This window comes from Westerdykella ornata, assembly GCF_010094085.1.
Source record: "Westerdykella ornata strain CBS 379.55 unplaced genomic scaffold EI97scaffold_2, whole genome shotgun sequence".
NCBI lineage: Eukaryota > Fungi > Ascomycota > Dothideomycetes > Pleosporales > Sporormiaceae > Westerdykella > Westerdykella ornata.
In genome coordinates, this window is record NW_022986852.1 from 686,957 (window position 1) to 702,438 (window position 15,482).

Here is a 15,482-nt window from a genome sequence, read left to right on the forward strand (position 1 = left end):
TATGTTTCCAAGGTTCGCATCCGAACGTACCAAAACATTGCTACTCCGGACGACAAAGGAGGACGCCAGCAGGATGGTAAACATGATATACTCGACACCACATATCGGCACATGGACTATAGATGCAACCCCCGTCCAAAATGTTACTCCGACCCGACAAGAGATGCAAGCATAGTCAGCCCGGCTCTGAACGAGCATTCGTGTATTGTCTCGCGACCGTGCCGCCCAATAGTGCACCCTCTCCTATATATGGGCTCCTTACTCCATACATGCCCGCTACCGACGTCGCAGCCAGACTCGAGCTTGGCGGGATAGGGTCCGCCTAGGCGCAGATGACCACTGCTTATGCCGCAGGATAGACGAGACGGAAGATGTCGTTGAATACGAAGTAGCTGCCGCCAGCCTGCTTGAGGTGGAACGTCTGGACGAAACTCATTGGTCGTTCTTGGCCTTCCGTCTGTTGTAACATTAGTGTATGTTCAAAGAGTCGTTGGTACTTGGCTAACCAGTAGTGCGCCGGTGACCAAGACCAAGATGCCACCCTCAGCGTCCGCGGGTTGGGCGTCAACGCTGTCGGTCTTGTGTTCAACCTTCTGGAAGGGAAGATTCTACTTATGTCAACGTCTGTATACGTTGTTGCGTAAGGGCAAGAGCTACCGTAAGCTTTTCTACAATGGCGGCAACACCGGCGATCTTGTCCGTCTCGAAGGTAAGCATCGACTCGTCGCGCTACGAGGCTCGTATTAGTGGTTCGAAGGTTGAAGGCATCGAGGGACGTACGTAGAGTGAGGAGAGAGCACTCCGATTGGTGTCGAATGTGGAGTAGTAAAACTGGACAAACTGCTCTTCATGGAGCTCAGGTCAGCTCTCCCTTCTGACCACCAGCGATTGTATTCCGGGCAAAGGGGGTTCAAAAGCGATTGAGGGACACTCACTTCCGATAGCCTCGAAGTCTGCACAGGGTCATGGTCAGTAAACAAGACAACTCCCAGGCTCGGTAAGCTCTCGTACCTCCCATTTTGACGGTGTTGTAAGGCGGTGGTGAAGCGATTGTTTTGGGGTAAGAGATTCTGGATCGAGGGTGAGGTTGATTTTTGGGCGCCCAAGGAGGTCTAATCGTTTGAGGGGCTGTATGCTGGCAGCACCACCGACAACGTGGTTCGGGGATATGGTGGGGCATCAAATCGGCGGTCTCACTTTCTTCCGGGCTTAGTCAGCAGTCCATTTTCTTCCAACCATCTGCCATGAGTTTCTCGCTCATTCTCCTCCACCCACCCTTCATCTCCAACAAGCGCTGGAGCGCAATTGTATTGGCTTTGACGCGGCTCCCGTTCGCTGGCCCTTCTCAGCCAGATTGTCATACTGACACATTGGGTAAGTGCGTAATTCTTTTTCGTCCTGTCTCTTCATGCATAGATGATGACCAACAAAACGATAACTTCTGAGTTTAAACGACGGTGAAGTTCAAAAAAATTCAAGCTCAACAGGCTGATATGCTTTGTCTCCTCGCAAGTTGCGTGTCGCTCTATTTGCACACTGCTAACCTCCTCTCAGCACAAGAACACGTAAGCTGCCTACTCAGAATCCATCTCAGCACCCGAAAGATAGATAATCGACTTGAGCACATTGTCTTCTAGTCTATTAAGCTTGCTGCGAAAGATGTATCTCTCTGTATCTGAAGAGTTCTTAAATCTATGCCTAGGAGAGCAATTGAAATTTACAACCCCACTGCCTGGAACGACTTGACTGCGTCGACTATGCTCTCCTCCAATGTCCTGTATCTCAAGCCTAACACGTCGATCGAGCGTCTGTTATTGTAGCTGTACACAGCGTCCTTCCCGCCTTCAGGATAGTCGCCGCCAGGAGTAGAGTCGGTGGGAAGGTCCTTGAACTGAGGGAAGTGTTTCCTAACAATATCGACAATTTCTCTGTTCGAGAAATGGCCCGCGGTCGTAAAGAAACGCTTGTTGGCAGCGTCTTCCTTTTCCATGGCGGCTACATGAGCTTCGGCGACATCGCGGACGTCCACCCACAGGTAAACCCCAGAAGGCGGTATCTCATCCTTGAACTTGCCCTGACAAGTTGACAAGATGCGCTGATTGGATGTGTTCATGTTCTCCAGACTGTCGAGACTGTGGATCTGTACCTTGGTCAATGGATGTGGCGGCGGATATAGATGGATCTGCACTTACGATCGGTCCAAAGACCATTGGGGGATTGATGGTTGCAATGGTGAAATTGGGCTTCTCCTTGGCCAAAAAGTCCCAGGCTGCTTTCTCGGCGAATGTCTTGCTTGCGCGGTAACCACACATGGCGTTCTCCTGAGCTTGCTCGTGGGTGATGGGGTTCCAGTCCTCCTCCGAGTATGCATGTCCAGGCCAGAGTCCCCTGTTTCCGTCCACTATCGCGGCGAAGGAGGATGTGATGACGACTCTCTTCACCGATGGCGCATTTTTCTTGATCGACTTCAGAATGCCCGTTGTGCCAATCACGGCCGGATCCAACAGATCTTTCTGGACGTCGGTAACGTTGAAGTGGAACGGGCTCGCAGTGTGCAGGACCGCCTCGAACGGCGGATCCGACTTCACTGCTTCGTCAAAGGCATCGGGCTTCGCAATATCTGGGACGATGGCAAACCCCAGGCGGCCCTTCTCGACGTAGTCCTTGTAGGCTGCCCTGATCTTGTCTGCCTTCTCTTGCGTGCGGACGGTAGTGACGACGGAGTGGCCATAGTTCAGCAGCACAGCTAGCGTGTGTGCTGCAATGAAGCCGGAGCCACCGGTAAGGAGCACCTTCAATCCGTTGTTCTTGTCGCTCATCTCGTCTATCAATGCAATTGAGGAACAGGAAGCAGAATGTATGTGGTGAATTGTAGAAATCTTTCACTGAGACCTGAATCAGTCAGGAACGTGTTTTCGAGGGGATCTCGCACCATTATTTGTACCCGTTCAGGAACACCCCACCGCGGGGCTATCGGAGCTAAACAGTTTGGCTTTTAGTGACGACAATCCTCGTTCTTCTCCAAAACTCTGCGGGACCTCCATGTTGACAAGCCACTTCTCTCAATCCTCTGCCAACACCAGAAAACTCGTTGACTGGCTGGTGTGGCCACCCCAGGGATGCTCGAACCGGTGGTGAGGCTTGACCGTGTCCCTCTCCCCGTGGCAGCCCGACTCTTTGCCCGCTCACTAATACATTGTATAGCTCTCCTGAATGTCGGTCGCTTTACCATTGGTCGATCCCTCCACATTGTCAGATCGTATTCGGGCTTCACCAGATTAACCACATCGGACTTTACGTTCTACAGACTGCAGTACACAGTAAATGGCCAGGAATCTCCATGAGCTCCATCATTTGAACACACGTCTTCAATTTATCCTTCGCTTAATCAGGCATTCCGAGCCCGGCGTAAGCCTCTCAGCGCATATCCAGTCTGGAGCCTACCCTGCACTATACAAACAATTGAGGCGAGGTGGGGCAGCTGTGCGGAGATGAGGGGCCGAGCTCTTCTCCATAGATCCACTTTCTTTTCTAGTCTTGTATTTTTCTACTAGTTTCTTCCTTTCCAACTTGCTTTTGACTTTGAATTTCCACTGTATCATGTCGTCCCCCAAGCGGAACCCTCCTTTCCGGGCCGAGCACTGCGGATCCTTGCTGCGCCCCCAAGAGCTCGTCCAAAAGAGATATGATGTTGCGGCGGGGAAGGCGCCTGCCTCTGAGCTTGAGCCTCTCGAGGACCAGGCCATTGCGGACGTTGTGAAGCTGCAGAAGGATGCTGGGTTCCATGTCATCTCGAGTGGGGAATATGCCAGGTCAGTTGACGAGGCGTACACGCTGTTGTGGTCTCTGGGGTCCCTGACATGATATCCCCTTAGACACATGTTCTGGGGCACGTTCTTCGAGGAACTGAATGGCATGAAGGAGCTTCAGTTGGGTGTGTTGAAGGGATATGATCAGTCCATCTTCCGTCCCTATGCACCCGACGTCAAATCATTTTTCGAATCAAAGGAGATTCCCAATGCTGTCACTGTGTGCGTGGGTCCAATCAGTCACCCTGGCCATTCGAGCTATCAACGCGAAGTCGATATTATGAAGAAATTAGTGCCTGAGACCGAATGGAAGAATATCAAGATCACGATGATCTCGCCTAGCTGGTACCACTTTAGGTACCGTACCGGACGCAGCTATCCCAAGGACGTATACGCGAACGACGAGGAGTACTTCGCGGATGTGGCCAAGGCGTACCAGGAGGAGCTTAAGTATCTGCACGGACAAGGAATAAGGAACATCCAGATCGACGACCCCAATCTTGCTTGTAAGCGGCCCTGATATTACAATCTTACGTATAACTGACTTGAACTCAGACTTCTGCTCCGAGTCCATGTTGGAAGGCTGGGCGGCGGACAAGGACAATGACAAGACCGCCGATGAGATGTTCGATGCCTACGTCAAGTTCTACAACCAGTGCTTCGAGAGGCCTGCAGATATGCACCTAGGTATCCACCTCTGCCGTGGTAATTATGTTGGTAGCAGGCACTTCTCGGAAGGCGCCTACGACAACATTGCGAAGAAGCTCTTCCAGGTATGTATATGAGTTCACAAGCCCGCAGAAGAATCATGCAACTTTCTCTATGCCTAGCCAGGGGCTCACCCGTCACAGGACCTGAATGTAGACACCTACTACCTCGAATACGACACTCCCCGCGCCGGCGGCTTCGAGCCGCTAGCCCACCTCCCCAAGAACAAGAACGTCGTGCTTGGAGTAGTGACCTCCAAGTTCCCCGAACTGGAGAACAAAGACGAGATGATTGCGCGGGTCAACCAAGCCGCAGACTTTATCGCCCAGGGCACCGGTCAGACGCACGAGGAGGCGCTAAACCAGATTTGCGTCAGCCCGCAGTGTGGATTTGCTAGCCATGCGGAGGGGAATGCGCTGGGGTATGAGGATATGAGGAAGAAGTTGCAGTTGGTGAGGAGTATTGCCGATGCGATCTGGCCGGGCCAGCCGTGAGTGCTGAGGGTGTTCATTCGGTGCATCTGACGGTGGTTGAGGGAAACGGCGTATGGGAGTGCTTGACATGTTAGTGCGAAATGGCACTGGGTTATGCACTGGATGCTTGTTTCAACAATGAGCGTGCAAGGAGTAATTTGGTCTTAGGAAAGGTTCTATTTGGTTCAACAGCTGAAGGTGGGAATCTTACTTTGTAGCATCAATGTGATCATGGTTTCAATTTAACATCTCGAACGATACGTACGCATTCTTTCCGGTGAGAGTGTTTGTGAACAGCGTTCACCGAGACTTCCGTCAGAATAGGTATGTTATTTTCACTGATACATGCCTTGACTATTGAGCAGTTAACATTCGCCACAGTTTGAGATTTCCACTGCACCATGGACTTGACTGTGCTGCCGTCTATGCCATGGGTTGAAGAATATGCCAAGGCCACCAGTCGAGCATCGCTCCTTCCTCTTTCTTCCACACCATCAATCCCGCCATCACACTCACCTACACCCGTGGAGAGTTTTTTCCTCGCACATTTTCTTTTCACTCACCGCTTCTATGCTGCTTCACATTCACCGATGACAATATACTCAGCTGTGCTATAAGTTTGGCCAGACCCTCCCTCTCCGCCTCCAAAGCACACCGTCTGCTCCTGCCTCCTTCAGCCAGGTAAGGTGCACCCAAAGTCGACAGACATGGCGTCAACCGGCCAGGAAGTACAAACCACAACCGTCGCCATTTCAAAAGATTCCGATCTCACGATTACTGTCAAGTCGCGTGACAAGGACAAGCTCAATACTGGCGTCTTCCACGTGAAGACAGAGTCTGTCAGCACGAAGTCTAAGTTCTTTCGCGGCAGCATTCGATTCAAGACGAGCAGCAATGACGTTGGCCTTGTTCTCCACGACGACGACATTGATGCTATGCGCATCTGGCTCACACTGATGCACTCCAGCGAGGACATCGCTCCGGGATCTGATTTGACCCCTCGACTGGGGGCTATTGACATCACGACAATTTGGCATGTCATCAACGCCGGTGACAAATACCTCTTCTCCGACGACGAGGAACTCGCCGATCCCGCACGAGAGTTCTTCAAGTTGTGGTATGCGCAAAACGTGGACCTGGATAGTTTCACACCAGACCTCGCGACCACGACATTTGCTCGGCAGCTGGCCCTTCCCTGCCATTTCTTCGACCACCCCGAAGCATTTGCAGCGATCACCAAGTGGCTTGCGTACAATTGTGTGGGACACATTCAAGAGTCGGTACCAGTCAAGTTCAAGTTCGTTCACCTGCATCTCTGCCCTCCAGACTTTGTCGGTAAGTATGCACTCTCCCTCGAACGATAGGCCGGTGCTCACTCGTATAACAGGTCCAGTAAACCATGCGCGCGGCAGCCTGAAGACGACGCTTCACCGCGGACTCTGGAACCGGGTTGGCGACCTACTGAAGAAGGGCAGTAACGGCATCGCTTGCGCGCACTGGGCAGAGACTGCTGGCCGATACTTTGGCGCACTGACTAAACTTGAAGTGTACCCGCTCGAACTCAGCTTCTCCAAGAACTCCATCAACACCCTACTTGGCTGGCTTGGGGATTTCCACTTGAATAATAAGATTATCGGTTGCTACTCTTGCAAAGCAGACTGGAACCGGGAGGTCAAGTCTGCAGTCTACCGAACTAGGGGCCACTTTGACGGTCTCTGTATCGACTGCATGGACAAGAGCAAAATCAAGAATGGCCGCAACGATGAGGATTACTGGGAGAAACTGGGGGCGGTAGACGGGAGGTTCGACAAGGACTGCCGCATCAGGCACGCAGACAACACTTGGTGGGTCTCTTGGTGTGGGCGCGATGAGCATCGCCGGAAGCTCATGGATGAGAAGCGCGCACAGGAGCGACAGGAATGATCGTAGCATGGTCTACTGTGTAGTGAAAGGGTTATGGTACTATGTAGCGGAGTACGACGCCGAAGGTTGCCACATGGTCAAATGGCGATGCTGGAGGCTGAGAGCGGTGGTTTCTTTCCAAGGACGGTAAACTTGGTCGGTGGGATATGCGCCATCTGATAATTCCTCAACTGCCCGGCCATGTATGCGGATGTCGATCACACGATAGGGGGTGTTGGAAGGGGATCCATGGGATTTGAGCTGGAAATACCGGAATCAAAAACGAAGGAGTGGATGCATGTAGAAACATGTGATCCCTTCAATTCCGAAATCTTATGAACGATTCCATCCGTCGTTCGCTGCACTGTTCCTGTTTCTCTCTTGGTAAGAAGCTATACTGTTACAGTATCACAGAGTACTATAGTAACTGGTGCAGAAGATGACGTCTGTGGTCGTCGGTCCAAAGTGCAGGTTTAGCCGGGGATCGTCGATGGGTTTTGCGGGAGGCCGTTGCAAGCGAGCGAGCCTCGGCTGTGCGGCCAATCACCGCATTACGATAGCGGTTAGTGCAGGCGCCGCGGGAAGCTATCGGTGGTAGGTTCTTTTTGCCTCCACTCTTACTCTTACCCTTGAACAACAAGGTCGGAGGGTAGTGGGAGATGGGGAATCAACATCAATTGAGAAGTGTAGCGGGAATGTGAGAATTTACAGTGTAACATGGAATTGATCGTCTTTGACTATGTATCGAGCCTATGGGGAGTGGAATTGCACTGTGCCATCTTCAAACGCACGGCCGCTCTTTGCCAGGGAACCAAAGCATATTTTCCATGGATGGACGCCGAATGGCCGGTTTCCTCCACACTTCCTCGCCTTTCCTTCACCGCTCCATTCCTCTCCCTCCCTCCCATACTCCCATACACCCCAATCTACAATTTGACTCTCCTCTATTCTCCGTCTGTAGTACACGCCTCTTCCGTTGCTGGGCTCCCAGCAGGCCGAACGCACAGAGAACACTCACACCCGCCACCACAGCCCGCCTCTACCATCTCTGCTCTCTGCGTGTCGGCGTAACCGTAAGAATATCACAGTACAGCCGGCCCCCAGGACATGTTTCTCACCAGAACAAGAACGAGACCTGACCCTAACCACTTTCCCACGGCCCAGCTCTTTCTTCTTGGTGAGTGCCACCGCTTCAAGTGCACACATATGCAACTAAGAGTAACCTAACACAATGCAGCGCTCGTCCGAGTAGCAGAGCCAATCGCACTCACCTCCATCTTCCCCTACGCCTGGAAGCTTGTCCAACATTACCATGTGGGCTCCGAAGCCAACGCCGCCTTCTATGCTGGCATCCTCATCTCCGCCTTCAGCCTTGCCGAAGCATGCACCGGCATGCACTGGGGCGCCGTGTCCGACCGCGTCGGACGCAAGCCTGTCCTACTACTCGGTTGCATGGGAACCATAACGTCGTTGATGCTCGTAGGGCTGGCGCCCAACTTCTGGGTTGCACTGTTGGGCCGGATAGTAGGGGGCTTGTTGAACGGGAATGTCGGCGTCATACAGACCATGGTGGCCGAGTTGGTCGTGAACCCTGCGCATGAGCCCAAAGCCTATGCCATTATGCCTTTCGTCTGGTCTCTGGGAACCATCATAGGACGTAAGTAAATCTGCGCTTCGTGTACGGATTCTGCTAACCCACGCAGCTTCGATTGGCGGGTGTTTTGCCGAACCGGCTGAGAACTACCCTCACCTGTTCCCACCAACAGGTTTCTTCGCAAAATTTCCCTTCGTTCTCCCAAACATCATCTGCTCCTCTTTACTTGTCCTTGCCATCATTGCGGGATACTTCCTCCTCGATGAAACCCACCCGGACAAGCAGCCATGGAGCCGCCCGCAAGACCACCGGGAGCGCCGCGAGTCGGTAGCATCCCTCCAAATGCCAGGCGGAAACATGAACGCCCCAGACTGCATAGCTTCGGGATGTTACGGCACCTTCGACCAAGTTAGCACCGAACGCGACCAAACCTGGCGTGTCACCTCCAACGGCACCTGGGTCAACGAAACAAAAAGCAACGATAACGATAACAACACCAGCGAAAAGGCCATCACCAGACCTGTCGTCATGTTCGTCGTGGCCCTTGGAATCTTCACCTACCACTCCATGACGTACGATCATCTCCTGCCTATCTTCCTGCAGGACAAACGCGCAGACGACATCTCCTCCTTCGCAACCAGTAATCCCTTCGCCGGCGGCCTCGGCCTCTCCATCCAAGACGTCGGCATCATCATGTCCGTCAACGGCATCATTGCGCTTTTCGTCCAAGCCGTCATCTTTCCGCTCCTCGCATCTTGGATCGGCGTTTGGCAGCTCCTCGTACTGGTGACGATCGGTCACCCGCTAGCATACTTCATCGTGCCCTATCTGCCTCTTCTGCCACCCAGTCTGGTCTACCCGGGCATCTACGCCTGTCTCGCCATCCGCAACCTCCTCGCTATCGTCGCTTACCCCTTACTCCTCATCATGATCAAGGAAGCCGTCCCCTCGTCGAACCACCTCGGGAAGATCAATGGCCTCGCTGCGTCCACGGGAGCCGCCTGCCGCTCCGTCGCTAGCCCGATAGCCGGATTCCTCTATGGCAAGGGCATAGAGATGAGGTTCACGCCGCTGGCATGGTGGGCGAGTAGCGTGGTCGCCCTCATGGGGACGTTCCAGATTCCGTGGTTGGCCAAGGAGGCGAGGGGTTTCACGGGGGCGGTGAATGTGCAGGGACGGGGATGTTTGGGCTGTCTGGGGAGGAAGAGGGAGACTTTCGGGGGCGGGAGGGAGGTGAGAATTGTGGTGGAGGGAGAGGCGGAAGTGGAGGGCGAAACGACGCCTCTTGTTGCTGGCGGGAGGAGGGAAGGGGTGTGAGAGGTGCTAATCTCGCTCCGGGAGATTTATGGATACTCGTCCAAGATTCCACAAAACAAGCAAGAATTGGAACAGGAGGAAGGAATGGAGTGATACCCCCTTCATGTATCGCCGCTCTCCCTTCGATATATGACGTATTTACGGTAGACTATAAAATAAACAGTGTACAGTAGTATGGCTAGCAGTGTCTACGTCTTATCGTGCCGCTAGAGGGATGCTGGTGGTTGGATCGATTTGTGTGCACCTATGTGTCTAGAGATACGGCATCTTTTATTAATAAAGTGGAGGTGGACGAGCATGTAGTCCCCTGAACACGTCCCGCCCCTGCAAAACAGGTCGACGCCGAAGTGAGAAGAAGAAATGCGAATGAAATCTGGTCCTCAATTCGGGGACTTGGGATACCTACCATACCTGGTTACGTAAAAGGCTTGCCGTTGTACTACAATGACCATCTCCGACCCGGTAAAAAGATGGGGGTGGTGAAGTCGTCGCCATAGCAAGGTATATCATGACGCACGTCTGCCGAACGAAGCCACTGTAGCATGGGCATTCGTACCCAGCAGACGGCCAAGACGGTGGCTTTCTTTGAAGTGCTGTTATGGGATCGAGAGCTCAGCTTCCATGTACTTACCTTGGGTTATCTACATATACTTCTGAGGAGCCGGACTAGTAACAAGGGTACGTACCACAGTAGTTACTGGAGATAAGCTGACCAAAGGAACAACAGGGTCAGGAATCTAGAGAAAGAGACCAAAGTAGACCAACATAGACTTACGTGGAGCGAAAGGAGAAGAGGACCGGACTTCAAAATTCCGCATACAATGTAATCAATACCATCATCGCCGACTTAAACAACCCTGCTTTCCTTGACGGAGCCAGGCGGCGGCACGCCTTATTACTCTGTATCACAGTACTTGTACAGTAAGGTGGAGCGAAGGCAGTTCCCGACAGAATGGGTCATGGATGAGCGGGCTTGGTATACCTACCAACAAGCGTACCACTTGACTGGCTACGGCCCGGGAAAAAAGAATGGAAAGCCCAGGAAGGGTCTCACTTGTTCATTTGAAGAACTTTGGCGCCAAGGGACGGCCAAGGTCTTGCGAGTTTTGGAAACGTGCTCAGGGAGTTGGATGGGAGCGAGGTTACGGTTGATTTTGGGGGATCAAGCTGTGTGGGAGTCAACTGCTGAAGATTCGTATGCGGGACCATTGTCATGACGAAGGTGAAGGATGATGTTGCTCTGCCTTGCAGTTCGAAGGACTTCTGCGACAGGATTTACCCCAGTAGTCCTGATGCTCCGCTCACGCACTTCTACAAAGTAGCCTACTATTACAGCAACGGAGATAGTAGAAGATGGCTCCGGAGGTGCGGCGTCCTCCGTCGAGGCGGGAGCTTTGCTTGACAAGGACAAGTGAGTGTATGCTCACCCGCATCCGGAGCATGACGCTGGGCAACAGGAGCCTGGAGTCCGTGTCCAAATCTGGTCTTTTTACTTGTAGAATCGAGTCCGATGTGGTGAGGTGCGAGTGACCAATGCGGAGTACGGAGTATTCCGGTTGGCATGTCTTGCGAATCCTCACGGTACTCTGACTCTCGCCAAGCGGGTAAGGGCACCAAGGGTGTAAGGGTGGCTGACCTCAGCCAGGAGCCTGGAGAGCACCCTTGAATATCGGTAGATTTGGCACCGAAAGTTTATTATAATCATCGCAATCCTTCCGTTGTGTACTCCATACGGAGTACTGTACCTACTCTGGACATCTGGCGCGATCGTGATGTATGAACGGGACGCTGTGTGACCAAGAAACTGTGGTCCTCCACATTCGAGGCGCTGAGATGAGATCCAACACGGAGTTAGATAAGGATGCTACTCTCTGCAGTTTCGAACTGGGCAAGGCAAGTGCAGAGCCATGTGAAAGGGTACTGGGCAGCAGAGCAGAGAGAGGTGCCTGTCGTTTCCTGGAGCGGTGGGTTTTGAAGTGGATAACAAGCATAGCTGGTGATAGGCTCCCGCCGGCGGAGGCATCTTGGCTGCAGCTTGATTATCTCTTGAGGCATGGTCTTGCACGTTGGCAGTGCCATACATACACCAGCTGGCCCAGGCTGCTCACATTATTGCAGGCAAGTTCGGCATGTAGGCCCGTGACGACAGTCGTGTGTTGGGCTTCTGAGTGGCCCAGCAGAAGCCTGGAGGTGGAGTACTGTGTTAGTAGAATTGGACTGATAGTGTGTAGCGTGTGCGGAGTCCTCCGTATGTGTGCGTGTTGTTGACGATCTCCTTGGGCGGGGTTCTCATGGGAGGCTTGACGCCAAGTTTGGGCCAAGGTTTCGCCAAGATTTCCACTACTTGGCAGGTGACAGGTGGACAGCGGAGCCGTCGAATCGACCGGGAAAGGGGCGGACAGTGCATGATGGCGTTGAGGCTGTGTTGCTGGGCACCGGCTTTTTGGGGTTTTGGCTGGACCAGGCGTGTGAGTAGGGGTGCCACGAGCCAGTTTTCATATCTCTCACGTTGACAGGTTGACATGTCTGCGAAACCAGGGTCCTGGATTATTAAGGAAAAGTACTGGAGCGTTGGCAAGTCTGAATAAATGAATAATGGACGAGAACAGGGAAGAGATAGGGAAACCAAAAACAGGAGGTCGATCTGTACTGAGCAGGATTTAGTCTGACGAAACGTCTTACCGCAGCTTTTGGTGCCGTGGTAAACCATGCCTCAGACAGGGACAGGGAATGACTTCATTTCCAGCGGGTCTTGGGTTCTCCTTCTTGGGCGAGCTTCCCCTCATTACCAAGGCGCGTCTTGAGTCTTGGATGCAGTCGTTCAACAAGTTGTTGGAGCCGATCCGCGGCCGGCCCCCTGGCCGGTGTCCCTTTTGCCAGAATGCTCTACCCTAGCGCCAAGGTTGGAGGTGAAGCTGGGCCTTCCGACTACTCCTTGTTGGAGGGGAGAAGGTTCGACGGACGCACCGAGCTTGCGGGGACAAGACCAGAATTAAGGGTTGACAAAGAGACGGTTAGTCTAGCCCAGTCATGGCGGCGGCCACGTGAGGGGGGATTTCGGTGCGCCCAATGCATGTTCGCGTTTTGCTGTTGAGACCAGACATGTGGTGTGAATGCTGGGTGGTGGTTGGAGGCGAGGAGAGGAGGCCCACGGTGTTGGTGCTGGGATCTGCTCAGGGGGCTTTCATCAATGATGTTCCGTTTTCCAGCTGCACTCCAATGGGCGGCGCTCGGGCCATCATCGTCGCGTGCCTTCGCTCGTCTTCCCGGGGCCGCGATGGGCTAGAGATTGGGAGGTGCGAGGAAGATGGGCTCGATGCCGCTTCAGGAAGCATCAGCGTCCGCCCTGGGTGCCTTGGCTCTTGGGCCTTGGGTCCATGGCTGCCCATGAAGTTACGGCAGTAGGTATATCTCCTTGTCATAAGTACAATGCTGGGCCCCCTTACCACCCTCTTCCATCGCCTTGCTGCAGCATCGGCATCCCGAGTACTCCGTACAACAAAAAGAACCCTAAAGGCTGATAAATCCCCAACCCCCTATTTCCTCTTCACCTTTGCCCGGCTCCACGGAACGTCACTCTTCTGCCGATTTGCACCACCTGCTGTGCGACCTACTTCCTATCTACTTTCCCTGTCTAGGCTGCCAACCACCACAAACAACCCACCGCTTATCAAAGCCTCCCGTCCTGTTCCGCTCTCAAACATCTCCTTCAACGTGTCCGCTCCTTCACCGTCGCCCGAGAGACCAGATATCCTCCCTCGACTGTCGACTGTGGTACCTGCGCCGCCGCCCTGAAGGAGGAAGAGGCGCATGGACGTTTGAGAGCTGCCCGACCTATCAGAGCTCATAGCCTTGGCACACCCTCCCCGTCACTTCCACTCCGCTTGGTCCAACATCAAACGAGTTGCAACGCCACTCGAATACATATCCAGTATAAAGAAACACATCTCCCCACCAGGAGCCAGCATTGTTGTCGACTGCACTCTGCACCTCTCACGTCGATAGTAACCCCAGCAAACACCCACTCCCTACTCCCTACTGCTGCTGTCATCACATCCGAGCCCGCCTTCATAACACACCCCATCCACCAAAGCACAAAGTAGCCCTAGGTCGTCCGACTTTATTCACCACGTCGTCGATTCAGCTCACTCGCCTGCCCGACGGCAGGCTCGCTCCCAAGCGAACGTACCTCGACATCACCTGACTCCTCAACAAGCACAACATTGAAACCCCATCACAACATGTGCCTCGCAGAACTCAACGTCAGTCTCCTGCCCTGCCGCCATCGCTGGTTCCACCTTTCTCGCCCCTGCAACCCTTCCAGCAACCTGTCCAACTGCGCAAACAAGCTAAGCCTCTCAGGATGGGAAATCAAGTGCGAGTTCTGCCCCTTTTGCGCAGCATGGAACATCACTCCGGCCGAGTACCGACTGATCGGGAACGACGTGACTCCCGCTGTGGGCGGACTCACCCGAGTCCCGTCCCTCACGCTAGCCGCTACCCGTCGCGAGACTCGTAGAGGCACCGTGTCTCGGACCGAAAGCACCAACAACACCATCACCATGATGGCATCCGAGAAGAACAAGGCCATGAATGCAAGGGTCGAAGCGTACTTGAGGGCAGCACCTTCCGAAACGTCTCCACGCCCTGCACCGCTGCAAGAGGTCGACGACGAGAGCGAGTTGGGCATCACGTCGTCTCCAAGCGACACGGCCAGCGAGGGCCAGGACAGCATCCGTCAGCCATCGACGTCTTCGCAGCTCGACCGCCCCAATTTCTTGAACCGGATGCGCCAGAGGTCGAGGAGGTTGTCGCGCACCATCTTCAAGTGAGGCGTCTGTCGCCCGCGCGATGACGATGCTCCGGGTTCACCAGCTCTAGTCCTTGAGCAGGCGAAGCAGTGGCTCTCCTACCCTTCTAACCGCCAACCCTCATCATCTCGACTCGCAACACTCCAATCTCCGCTCTACATTTCGGCTGTGTCATTGGTACCTTTTTCATTCAGTATCCACATTTTTCCTTTTGCTTTCTCACCTCTATCTGATACCCACCTGGCCCCGCTCTACGATTCTACTTGGGCGGTCACAGGGCACATACATTGTATTTGTTTGTTTTTCTCCGTTCCGGCGTTCTCAGACAAAAGATTGGACAAGCGGGCAGTAAAAGCAAGGGCGACCTTTTACCTATCCCGGCCTGCGCTTTTCGCTTTTCGGTTCCGCGCAGGGAAGGATGGCTTGAGGGCATGCATGGGATCCGGCGTTGGTTTGCGACGCTGGCTAGACCTTTAATTGATTATGGGTCGCTGGCGTCGGGCAGCAACTGACGCTTTTCCACGGCATCCTGTCTGCTCATTCGTCGACTACATGAGGACGCTTTTCCTCGGGTATTTGTTTTTTGGGGGGAGACAGTTCTTCGCTGGTCGTCCTCAATGCAGCGAGCATCACTGCGTCTGTTGGTGTCGATCGCTTTTGGGATTCGGGTAGCTTCCGTAATTCATCCTTTCCATCTTCTTATCCATTGTGCTTTCTGTGTCCGCACCACCATGGCCCCTGCTGCCATCCCTTTTAATACACGACTACGCAAGATGACGATGGCATGCATGGTGGGTCAACCTTCAATAATGGTTTCCCTCGTGACGAAACGACCCGTGTCCTTGGACCTGGTGCTCGGGTGCCATGC

At 53.6% G+C, this 15,482-nt stretch overlaps 8 protein-coding genes across 8 annotated transcripts; 4 read left to right on the forward strand and 4 right to left on the reverse strand.

Moving 5' to 3' along the window:
- Positions 1 to 233: 233 nt before the first annotated feature.
- On the reverse strand, positions 234 to 1,059 carry EI97DRAFT_429866 (putative nuclear transport factor NTF-2). Its single transcript, XM_033797541.1, has 6 exons — positions 1,012 to 1,059; positions 936 to 953; positions 781 to 845; positions 658 to 729; positions 507 to 608; positions 234 to 457 (listed from the first exon to the last, which is right to left on the reverse strand). Exons 1-6 carry the CDS (start codon positions 1,016 to 1,018, stop codon positions 344 to 346), a joined length of 378 nt encoding a protein of 125 aa, XP_033657641.1. The 5' UTR covers positions 1,019 to 1,059; the 3' UTR covers positions 234 to 343.
- Positions 1,060 to 1,591: 532 nt separating this feature from the next.
- EI97DRAFT_429868 (NADPH-dependent methylglyoxal reductase-like protein GRE2) lies at positions 1,592 to 2,920 on the reverse strand. The gene is made up of 2 exons (XM_033797542.1): positions 2,193 to 2,920; positions 1,592 to 2,140 (listed from the first exon to the last, which is right to left on the reverse strand). The coding sequence occupies exons 1-2, from the start codon at positions 2,817 to 2,819 to the stop codon at positions 1,718 to 1,720; spliced, it is 1,050 nt and encodes a 349-aa protein (XP_033657642.1). The 5' UTR covers positions 2,820 to 2,920; the 3' UTR covers positions 1,592 to 1,717.
- A 680-nt stretch (positions 2,921 to 3,600) lies between these two features.
- Positions 3,601 to 5,226, forward strand: EI97DRAFT_464132 (methionine synthase-like protein; the record flags this gene model as incomplete). The annotated part of the gene is made up of 4 exons (XM_033801401.1): positions 3,601 to 3,812; positions 3,876 to 4,315; positions 4,365 to 4,582; positions 4,661 to 5,226. The coding sequence occupies 4 exons, from the start codon at positions 3,601 to 3,603 to the stop codon at positions 5,009 to 5,011; spliced, it is 1,221 nt and encodes a 406-aa protein (XP_033657643.1). The 3' UTR covers positions 5,012 to 5,226.
- A 720-nt stretch (positions 5,227 to 5,946) lies between these two features.
- On the forward strand, positions 5,947 to 6,913 carry EI97DRAFT_368680 (uncharacterized protein; the record flags this gene model as incomplete). The annotated part of the gene is made up of 2 exons (XM_033795148.1): positions 5,947 to 6,325; positions 6,378 to 6,913. 2 exons carry the CDS (start codon positions 5,947 to 5,949, stop codon positions 6,911 to 6,913), a joined length of 915 nt encoding a protein of 304 aa, XP_033657644.1.
- A 676-nt stretch (positions 6,914 to 7,589) lies between these two features.
- On the forward strand, positions 7,590 to 9,974 carry EI97DRAFT_411087 (MFS general substrate transporter). The gene is made up of 3 exons (XM_033796715.1): positions 7,590 to 8,069; positions 8,130 to 8,549; positions 8,596 to 9,974. Exons 1-3 carry the CDS (start codon positions 8,000 to 8,002, stop codon positions 9,801 to 9,803), a joined length of 1,698 nt encoding a protein of 565 aa, XP_033657645.1. The 5' UTR covers positions 7,590 to 7,999; the 3' UTR covers positions 9,804 to 9,974.
- Positions 9,975 to 11,457: 1,483 nt separating this feature from the next.
- Positions 11,458 to 11,925, reverse strand: EI97DRAFT_111357 (uncharacterized protein). Its single transcript, XM_033792973.1, has 2 exons — positions 11,889 to 11,925; positions 11,458 to 11,837 (listed from the first exon to the last, which is right to left on the reverse strand). Exon 2 carries the CDS (start codon positions 11,792 to 11,794, stop codon positions 11,549 to 11,551), a length of 246 nt encoding a protein of 81 aa, XP_033657646.1. The 5' UTR covers positions 11,795 to 11,837; positions 11,889 to 11,925; the 3' UTR covers positions 11,458 to 11,548.
- Positions 11,605 to 12,872, reverse strand: EI97DRAFT_111322 (uncharacterized protein). Its single transcript, XM_033792972.1, has 2 exons — positions 12,312 to 12,872; positions 11,605 to 12,258 (listed from the first exon to the last, which is right to left on the reverse strand). The coding sequence occupies exons 1-2, from the start codon at positions 12,511 to 12,513 to the stop codon at positions 11,843 to 11,845; spliced, it is 618 nt and encodes a 205-aa protein (XP_033657647.1). The 5' UTR covers positions 12,514 to 12,872; the 3' UTR covers positions 11,605 to 11,842.
- Positions 12,873 to 13,821: 949 nt separating this feature from the next.
- On the forward strand, positions 13,822 to 14,760 carry EI97DRAFT_111374 (uncharacterized protein). The gene is made up of 2 exons (XM_033792974.1): positions 13,822 to 14,065; positions 14,180 to 14,760. Exons 1-2 carry the CDS (start codon positions 14,045 to 14,047, stop codon positions 14,633 to 14,635), a joined length of 477 nt encoding a protein of 158 aa, XP_033657648.1. The 5' UTR covers positions 13,822 to 14,044; the 3' UTR covers positions 14,636 to 14,760.
- Positions 14,761 to 15,482: the final 722 nt, after the last annotated feature.

Coding starts and splice junctions, on each gene's coding strand:
- EI97DRAFT_111357 (XM_033792973.1), bottom strand. CDS start 11,794: ATGCTTGTTATCCACTTCAAAACCCACCGCTCCAGGAAACGACAGGCA.
- EI97DRAFT_411087 (XM_033796715.1), top strand. CDS start 8,000: ATGTTTCTCACCAGAACAAGAACGAGACCTGACCCTAACCACTTTCCC. Junction 8,070..8,129: donor GGCCCAGCTCTTTCTTCTTG/GTGAGTGCCACC, acceptor AACACAATGCAG/CGCTCGTCCGAGTAGCAGAG. Junction 8,550..8,595: donor TCTGGGAACCATCATAGGAC/GTAAGTAAATCT, acceptor TAACCCACGCAG/CTTCGATTGGCGGGTGTTTT.
- EI97DRAFT_429868 (XM_033797542.1), bottom strand. CDS start 2,819: ATGAGCGACAAGAACAACGGATTGAAGGTGCTCCTTACCGGTGGCTCC. Junction 2,141..2,192: donor CAATGGTCTTTGGACCGATC/GTAAGTGCAGAT, acceptor ACCAAGGTACAG/ATCCACAGTCTCGACAGTCT.
- EI97DRAFT_111322 (XM_033792972.1), bottom strand. CDS start 12,513: ATGGTTTACCACGGCACCAAAAGCTGCGGTAAGACGTTTCGTCAGACT. Junction 12,259..12,311: donor AGACATGTCAACCTGTCAAC/GTGAGAGATATG, acceptor CGCCTGGTCCAG/CCAAAACCCCAAAAAGCCGG.
- EI97DRAFT_429866 (XM_033797541.1), bottom strand. Junction 730..780: donor GTGCTCTCTCCTCACTCTAC/GTACGTCCCTCG, acceptor CGAGCCTCGTAG/CGCGACGAGTCGATGCTTAC. Junction 609..657: donor CCATTGTAGAAAAGCTTACG/GTAGCTCTTGCC, acceptor TGACATAAGTAG/AATCTTCCCTTCCAGAAGGT.
- EI97DRAFT_111374 (XM_033792974.1), top strand. CDS start 14,045: ATGTGCCTCGCAGAACTCAAC. Junction 14,066..14,179: donor TGTGCCTCGCAGAACTCAAC/GTCAGTCTCCTG, acceptor TGGGAAATCAAG/TGCGAGTTCTGCCCCTTTTG.